An 8,948-nucleotide genomic window follows, 5' to 3' on the forward strand; every position below is an offset into this window, starting at 1 on the left:
GGGGCAGGTCCCCCAGCAGACACTAGCCGGCAACAGGCAAGGGCAGTGTTATGCTTCCGTCAGAGATTCTTCTGTTGTTCCACAGGGAGAGTGTCTGATTGTGCGGCCCCATTGGGAGGCGAGTGGGTCTGTGTCCAAAACCGCGGGCGCCCGGGCTCCACGAGGTTATCTTAGCCGAGTGTCCCATGATCCTGGTAATCCCTTGAGGTCTTCCAGCTTTATGTTTTGCTAATCGCTTATTGGCTCTGCATGTTTCTGCCTGATGGGCCCCTGTCCGTGGGTCTCCCTGTGGAGAGCTCTCTGTGACCATCTGGACCCACGACTGATTCCATTCCTGGGTCACGGTGAACGTTGAGGGGGTGGCCGTCAGGACCGTTTTTAACGCACAGAATTACTTAATGGTGGTTCTGTTATAGACTTCTTATCGTATAACAATAAAATACACAATGTCCTCACAATTCTCAGGGATGGTGCTGGTCACACCAAACAGACGTAGAAAGTAGAAGCATAGCTGAGTTAGACTGGACAGGCTGACAGAAGAGTTGGAGTGAAGATACCATCCTTTCTCAGTGGTAGACTCCTTGACCACTGCCATCTTCTTATGGCTTTAAAGGGCCACCATCTGCCTGCACATCTTGCCAACCTGAGATGCGTGAGTGTATCTGGGAGGCCTGGCATGGCAGGGAATCTGGAGCGCTAGGGACTGGCAGGGGTGAAGGGTGGGGACCACAGGAAGCAGGGACTGAACTCTGCTGGGCTCGGGTGACACGCCCTTCCATGCTCCCCAGCAGGGCACAGATGGGCAGACCCCTGACTTCTGAGATTGCCGAGCGATCGGCTGCAGCCTCCTTCCCCACTGCACACTCCATTCTGGTGCTCGGAAATCCTCACGCAGGACTGGGCTCACTCTTTGCTGTCCTAACACAGTGTCAGCTAATTTGAGGCTTATTTATCTGTGTTGTAACTTGTAAGACCGTTTGTTTTTCAAAGTTCCCTTCTTCTGTGTTCACACATCCACGAAGCCTGGCAATACCCTTTATACGAAGGGAAATGAGCCACAGACTAAGCTCTGTCCCACTCGCCTAGTTTGAAATAGTCTCCCGGCTTCAACGTGGAAAGTTGGCAGGTAGGACGTTGTTGTTGTCACAGATCACAGATCACAGGAGAACCGGAGAGGCCACCTGAGCCTCCCTGAGCTACAGAAAAGCCCACGTGGTTGGGAAGCCAGCGTCAGGCTGGAATGCATGGACTAGAAGGCTGAGGGTCTGCTGGGGGCCAGCCTGACGGTGGTCCCGGGGGTGGTCTTCCACCCTCCTGCTGACCATCCCCTCTGGCTGCCCTCTGTGGCAGAACCGGTGCCTGGCCAGTCAGAGGACTCCCCTTCTCTCCTCTTCTTCTCCTTCTTCTTCTTCTTCTTTAAAATTTATTATTTATTTGACAGCGAGAGAGAGAGAAGAAACCGGGAGGAAGGGCAGAGAGAGAGGGAGAAGCAGACTCCCTGCAGAGCAGGGAGCCCGATGTGGGACTTGATCCCAGGACCCTAGGATCATGACCTGAGCCGAAAGCAGCCACTTAACTGAGTGAGCCACCCAGGCGCCCCTCACCTTCCGTCTTCTGTCACATTCTGCGTGTGTGACATCACCACACTCCCGGTCACCGTTCTGGCCACGTGTGGACATCTAAATGACTGGCAGGAGATCTCTGGGACTGTATGTCAGTACTTCGTAACCCTGCCCTTTGCTGGGACTGGTTCTGGATTTAGATTCACGACTTAGGTCCTAAGGGTCATTGATTCATTTCTACATGAGTTATGGGGTCTCAGCCACGTGACTGAAGGGCTGGGGACTCCACAGTCCATGAAGGAATCACTGAGAGCACGTTTCCTTTTCTCTGGCCCTTGTCCTGGGCCGGAGTTCCCACCCACTGATAATCTGTTCTCCAAGGCCGTCCTGGGAGGAATTTTCAGACTGGCCTGAGTCCTGGGCTTTCCAGGACAGGCGCTGCTTTAAACTCCGGATTTGTGGGACAGGGCTCTTTGGACTTAACTTTGCCCGAGGCTCCTACAGTTGGTGTGATCTGGGCAGTTCGGAGCTAAGCAGAGTGATGTCTAGCGGGAGAGAGGAGAAGTGTGTGCTCTTTTTGTCATTTAGGTGTATCTCCAAGAGCCCTGTCTGGTCCTAGATCTAGAAACAGAGATCTGGATAGTGCGCGGTGAGCCAGGGGCGGCAGAGAGGTAGGAGCACCAGAGGACCTAGGACCTTCTGCATACAGAGGCGGCCCCCGCCCCCAGAGGCTGGGGGAGAGATAGGAGAGTCTTTTTAGGGCTGTGCCTTCCCCTGGTGGCTTCGCTTTTGGCGGTCATGGGGGTGGGGCCAAGAGAGCAGAGCTCACCTTCGCCCCGCCCACCCCTCCTCAGCCTATAAATTGCAAGCATAGGTCTGGAAAGCCCTTCTGCTCAGTGCAAAAGCCAGCACCATGGTCCTGATCCTGGGTTACTGGGACATTCGTGGGGTGAGCGAAGGGGCTGCCGCGCACGGTGGGATGGACGCGCACGGGGGCAGGAAATGCTGCGCCCTGGGGACCGTTCTTACTAGAAGGTCCCCTTCAGGGCTGTCTGCAGCTCAGTCCTTTCTAGCAGTTTGTCCTCACGTGGGTGCGTCCCTGACTCCGTGTTTCTGTGTGTGTGTGTGTGTGTGTGTGTGTGTGTGTGTACGTGCCCGCGGGTGGGGGTCCTGGGGGTTGTGTGCGGTTACGTGCAGTAGAGAAAGGCTCCAGGCAGGATCTCATCTCTGACCTCCGGCTTGGGCGTCTTCCCAGCTGGCTCACGCCATCCGTCTGCTCCTGGAGTACACGGACTCACACTATGAGGAAAAGAAGTACACGATGGGGGACGGTAATGGCATCCACGTCACATTCTGACTTTTGCCCTATTCCTGTTGATCTGGTACCCAGCAACCCTTGCCCTGGCCACGTGCTGCTCACTCTGCCGCCCTCCACCAGCTGGAGCAGGGCCTGCCCTTCCCTAACTCCTTCCACTTGCAGCTGGCCTTAGGAGGCAGGACATGAGAGGGGGTTGCTGGAGCCCCTGTATCAGTCATTGGGATGGGCTCCCCTTAGGGCTTGCATAAACGGTGTGTAAGCTTATTCAGGCACCTTCCAGAGCCTTACAAGCGTTCTTTGCCCCCAGACCTGGAATGTGAGACTTAGTGTTCCAGATTCCAGATCCACCTTTTGGGGAGCTTTACCACTGATCCTTGGTGGGTGCCCCACGCTGCCCCTCCCCAGGCCCAATGACAGTGGGCTCTGGGGAGGTTTGTTTCACTCCATGTTCTCCACCACAGCTCCCGACTATGACAGAAGCCAGTGGCTGAATGAAAAATTCAAGCTGGGCCTGGACTTCCCCAATGTAGGTGCAGGGGGTGGGGGGATCCGGGGGCAGGCGAGAGGGGTGTCTACTCCACCTGCTTTCCCAGCTCAGAGGTTTCAGGATTTGCTGCCTCCTGCTAGCTTCTCTGCTTCCTGTTTCTTGTCCCTGCCTGTCCCTGATGCTTTATGTTCTAGCTCATTCATTACTGTTGAGTGGTTTGATTAGTGCCTACCATGAGCCAGGCACGGGGAACGCCCTTGTTCAAGGGAGGGAGTGCTGGGGGCCTGTGGCCAACCCACCTGCCCTGTTGCCTTAACAGCTGCCCTATTTAATTGATGGGGCTCACAAGGTCACCCAGAGCAACGCCATCCTTCGCTACATTGCTCGCAAACACAACCTATGTGAGTGGGGCTGGGGTGGGATGCAGGGGAACAGTGGTGGACCCCTGGGCTTGCCTGCGGTGGGATGCTGAGGGTGAGTCACTGTTGTGTGGGCCGTAGGTGGGGAGACAGAAGAGGAGAAGATTCGCGTGGACATTTTGGAGAATGAGGTTATGGACACCCGAATGGCCTTGGCCATGCTCTGCTACAACCCTGACTTTGTGAGTCCCCTCCCTGGGGGCTGGGATGGACAGGGTTTTGAGGGCCGACTGGACTCTTGTGTGCCATCTATACTGAGTCTCCTCTGCTGTTTGACCCGAAGGAGTGACTGATTCTCCAAGCCACTCCCTATACTTTCATCAGATTGACTCTCATAATTCCCTGGACCAGATGAGTACTCTGACTCAGTTCCTTCTAACCCTTGGGGAGAGTCCGGTCCCCAGGGTGGAAATTCAGTTCCTGGACAGTGTGTTTGCCTTGTTCGCTCAGCACGGTCTTCCTGACACCCCCAGGCCTGAGCACATCTGCCCAGCAGAGTGTGCGGGACATACCCAGGGCTCCGAACCTCGTTCTCCTTCTCTCTGTCTCTCCCATTGTACACCGTCCAGAAACTGCTCGAAGGCCGCTCCTACCTGACCCCACCAGGTAGAACTTAGGACTTCTTCCCCCAGGCCATGTCACTGACCTCTGGGAGGCCGTTTGGCAATGAGTGGTGACAGATTCAGGGCCAGCGAGGTGGTGTTCTCTGCTTCCACAGCCTCTGACAGATGGACTGNCTGCCCTTCCCTATCTCCTTTGAGGTGCAGCTGGCCTTAGGAGGCAGGACATGAGAGGGGGTTGCTGGAGCCCCTGTATCAGTCATTGGGATGGGCTCCCCTTAGGGCTTGCATAAACGGTGTGTAAGCTTATTCAGGCACCTTCCAGAGCCTTACAAGCATTCTTTGCCCCCAAACTNTGCCCCCAGACCTGGAATGTGAGACTTAGTGTTCCAGATTCCAGATCCACCTTTTGGGGAGCTTTACCACTGATCCTTGGTGGGTGCCCCACGCTGCCCCTCCCCAGGCCCAATGACAGTGGGCTCTGGGGAGGTTTGTTTCACTCCATGTTCTCCACCACAGCTCCCGACTATGACAGAAGCCAGTGGCTGAATGAAAAATTCAAGCTGGGCCTGGACTTCCCCAATGTAGGTGCAGGGGGTGGGGGACCCGGGGACAAGCGAGAGGGGTGTCTACTCCATCTGCTTTCCCAGCTCAGAGGTTTCAGGATTTGTTGCCTCCTGCTAGCTTCTCTGCTTCCTGGTTCTTGCCCTGCCTGCCCCCCATGCTCTATGTTCCAGCTCATTTATCCATTGTTAAGTGGTTTGATTAGTGCCTACCATGAGCCAGGCACGGGGAACGCCCTTGTTCAAGGGAGGGGGTGCTGGGGGCCTGTGGCCAACCCACCTGCCCTGTTGCCTTAACAGCTGCCCTACTTAATTGATGGGGCTCACAAGGTCACCCAGAGCAATNAGCTGAAGCTCTACTCACAGTTTCTGGGGAAGAGGCCTTGGTTTGCAGGGGAGAAGGTAAGGGGAAGGCTTTGGGGGCTGGGAAGCTCTCATTTTCCCCACGTTCAGACTTAAGTGCTCATTCCTTCTTTGCCTTTCTTTAGCTCACCTACGTGGATTTCCTGGCTTATGACATCCTTGACCTGCACTGCATATTTGAGCCGAAGTCTCTGGAAGCCTTCCCAAACTTGAAGGAGTTCATGGCCCGCTTTGAGGTGATTCCTCTGAGGCTGCTTACTCCTTACAGGTCTTCTGTCTAGTCTCCTTTCTCTAATACTTTCCTAGCCTTACAGCCACAACAAAGAATAAGTAGCTTTTTAAAAAAAAGATGATTTAAGGAGGGGCGGATGGGCCAAGGGAGAGGAATAGAGTCTCAAGTGGACTCCCCACTGAGCACAGTGCCTGGGGGGCTGGATCCCAGGACCCTATGATAATGACCTGAGCTGAGACCAGGAGCTGAGCATTCAACACACGGAGCCTCCCGGGCGCCCCAGACTAAGTAGAGTTTATGGAAGGTTTCTTAATGCCAGNCAAACACAACCTATGTGAGTGGGGCTGGGGTGGGATGCAGGGAACAGTGGTGGTTCCCCTGAGCTTGCCTGCGGTGGGACACTGAGGGTGAGTCTCTGCTGTGTGGGCCGTAGGTGGGGAGACAGAAGAGGAGAAGATTCGCGTGGACATTTTGGAGAACCAAGCTATGGACACCTCTAATGAGCTGGCCAGGGTCTGCTACAGCCCCGACTTTGTGAGTCCCCTGCCGGCGGACGGGATGGACAGGTTTTGGACAGGACACTGGAGTCTTGTGTCCCCTCTACTTTGTATTTACTTGCCATTTGGACCCAGTGGAGATGCTGACCCCCCGACCCTGTACTGTCACCAGAGTGAGAATGCATGGGGTGAAAACTCCGCCTCGGTTCCTACTAATCTTAAGTCAGAGTTGGCCTGTACATATTGGAGCCCAAGTCTCCTGAGCATTACAACTTTATTGGAAATTCAGTTCCTGGACAGTGTGTTTGCCTTGTTTGCTCAGCACGGTCTTCCTGACACCCCCCGGCCCAAGCACATCTGCCCAGCAGAGTGCACGGGGCCGACCCAGGGATTTGTACCTCCTCCTTCCTCTCCGTTTCTCAAATTCTACATCTTTCCAGATACTACTCAAGTGACCAATCCTATCTGTGCCCTACTAGGTAGAACTTAGGATTTCTTTCCCCAGGCCATGTCACTTGTGTGTTTCCTTGCCTCTTAGAGATGAGTGGTGACAGATTCAGGGCCAGCGAGGCCGTGTTCTCTGCTTCCACAGCCTCTGACAGATGGACTGTGTGATGGGCTGAACAGAGCTTGGATAAATCATCGCCTGGGCAATGACCCGTGCAGTGGGGGCACATGGCTGCTGACCTCTGGCAGCTGGGGTCATGCAGAGCCCAGGGGACACCTGCCTCTCTGCCCAGGGAGTCCGAGTCTGAGGGTGGTGACGGCTGTTCTGTGTCTCAGGAGAAACTGAGGCCTGGATACCTGGAGGGCCTCCCTGACAAACTGAAGCTCTACTCACAGTTTCTGGGGAAGAGGCCTTGGTTTACAGGAGAGAAGGTAAGGGGAAGGCTTTGGGGGTGGGAAGCTCTCATTTTCCCCACGTTCAGACTTAAGTGCTCGTTCCTTCTTTGCTTTTCCTTAGCTCACCTACGTGGATTTCCTGGCTTATGACATCCTTGACCTGCACCGCATATTTGAGCCGAAGTCTCTGGAAGCCTTCCCAAACCTGAAGGAGTTCATGGCCCGCGTTGAGGTGATTCCTCTGAGGCTCCTTACTCGTTATAGGTCTTCTGTCCAGTCTCTTTTCTCTAATACTTTCCTAGCCTTACAGCTGCAACAAAGAATAAGTAGCATTTATCCAGGGTTTGCTTAATGCCAGATCTGTGCTCACATCTGACATACAGTGTGTGAAATGAAATCTTGACAACATTCCTGCACGGCAGACAAGTGATCGCCTGCATATTACAGATTAGAGCAATGAGGCAGAAAGGGTCAGTCATTTGTGTTGGTCACAGGGGAGTGCCGGCTGTCCTGGGATCCCAGGCAGTGGCTGGTTGCTGTGGACACCAGGGAGCGGCTCTCCCTTTCCTGGACCAGAAGGTACACCTTGGATCCATTTATGTCTGGGTCACTCAACTCAGGACCCCAAGGATGTAGCGGGGTTCAGGAATGTGTGCGGAGCTGGCATTAGGAGAGCAGAGCCATGGTAGGGATGACAGTCCCCAAGAAGGGCACAGACAGCGTTTCCTGGGGATCCCCGGGCAGCTTGGCAGCAATCCGATCCCCGTCTGGGGCCGCCCTGAGGTCCCCAGGAACGTCGTTGGTCCTGGGCTGTGAGCACATAGGTGGGGGCCCCTGTGGAGGGAGTCTGTCTTGAGGCTTCTGTGATGGGCTCCTTCCTTGCCTCCCTGTCTCCCTGCCCTTCTTCTTTCCCATCACCCGAGATTCTGTGTCAGAGATGGGGCAGTCCATCTATTTTCAGTCCTATTGGCCGAGGGATCTTCTCCCGGGTGTGAGGCACTGTGTCAGGCACCGTGGGGACGCCAGGGTGACCGGCCCTGGAGCCGCCGTCCTGGGGCTCAGAGCCCTTGGAGAGCTAGAGAAACACCCAGCCGCGTGGTGTGTGTGGGGCCAGGTGGGTGCTGGAGGAGCCCAGGCTGGACCTCACCTGATGTCACCGGTCCCCCTCAGTCCCTCGCTGGAGGGCAGCCCGCTGTGCTTTGTGAGCGGTGTGGGGCTTAGGCTCTTGTCCAACAGGATTCCCCCCTGCAGTCTGTGTCTCTTTCCATTCGTCATCCAGAGATGCGCTCTTTGAGCTGGTTCTTATCAGCCCTGGTTGTGGGTCTGGGTGACTGGCCTTGGGGTTGCTGCCAGAGCTCCCGGGACTGGCTGGCAGGTGAGCAGAGGACAGCTGTGGGCTGCAGTGTGTGGCCCGCTGGGTACAGGCAGTTCCAGGATCTTTGAAGTGTTTAGAACTCACTGGGCCCTCCGTATGTTGGGCATTCGGTGCTCAGACACCCCTGAGAGCCATATGCCCCTTTGGCTGGGGCAGGACCAGGCAGAAGGAAGTTGGTGTCCATGACATCGGCCTCAGGTGCCAGACCAAGCAGTTGGACCTTCTCCTTTAAGAGGAGGAATTAGAGTCTGGCCTGGCCTGGCTTTCATGCTCCCCAGCCTCTCCCCACTCATGCAGGTTTTGCTGAATCAGTGGGTGAGGTCTGGCCTCTCCTGCAAGCTCCGTGGGCATATTCTGAACCCCTGTTCTGCTGGAGTTCCCTCTGGGCAAACCCTGAGAAACCTGGACTCTCCCTTTGCAAAAGGAGGATGTCTGTAAAGAGGGAGGGACCTGGCCTCCTGGAGGGTGTTGGAGGAGGGAGGCCAGCAGGGAGAGCACAGCCCTGGCAAGAGAGCCAGCTGCCCTCCAGCCCTTCCCACCTGCCTGCCCTGGGAGCCTAAGGGGACCACTGAAGCCCGTTGGGCCCCTGCTTCCCCTCTGCTGAATGGTGATGGTAGGGCCTGTGTTGTAGGGTGGTTGGTGGGGTTCCCCAGCCCCATGAGCATCTCTGGGGGAGCTCAAGCACCTGGACAGGTAGTCTCTGTATCAGTCAGATGTGCCCTTAGTTAC

At 55.6% G+C, this 8,948-nt stretch overlaps 1 protein-coding gene across 2 annotated transcripts in view; it reads left to right on the forward strand.

Moving 5' to 3' along the window:
- Positions 1-1,555: 1,555 nt before the first annotated feature.
- The window catches only part of LOC117801028 (glutathione S-transferase Mu 1), a 12,474-nt gene continuing 5,081 nt past the window's right edge, over positions 1,556-8,948 (forward strand). The window contains exons 1-7 of one of the 2 annotated variants that reach the window (XM_034654042.1): positions 1,556-2,511; positions 2,818-2,893; positions 3,342-3,406; positions 3,687-3,768; positions 5,938-6,038; positions 6,785-6,880; positions 6,966-7,076. In XM_034654042.1, coding sequence (XP_034509933.1) covers positions 2,476-2,511; positions 2,818-2,893; positions 3,342-3,406; positions 3,687-3,768; positions 5,938-6,038; positions 6,785-6,880; positions 6,966-7,076 — 567 coding nt within the window. In that variant the 5' untranslated portion in view covers positions 1,556-2,475. Of the gene's footprint in view, positions 2,512-2,817; positions 2,894-3,341; positions 3,407-3,686; positions 3,769-3,867; positions 3,969-5,937; positions 6,039-6,784; positions 6,881-6,965; positions 7,077-8,948 lie in introns of both variants that reach the window. The other variant, XM_034654041.1, reaches the window with a different exon arrangement.

Source organism: Ailuropoda melanoleuca, chromosome 2, assembly GCF_002007445.2.
Source record: "Ailuropoda melanoleuca isolate Jingjing chromosome 2, ASM200744v2, whole genome shotgun sequence".
Taxonomy (NCBI): domain Eukaryota; kingdom Metazoa; phylum Chordata; class Mammalia; order Carnivora; family Ursidae; genus Ailuropoda; species Ailuropoda melanoleuca.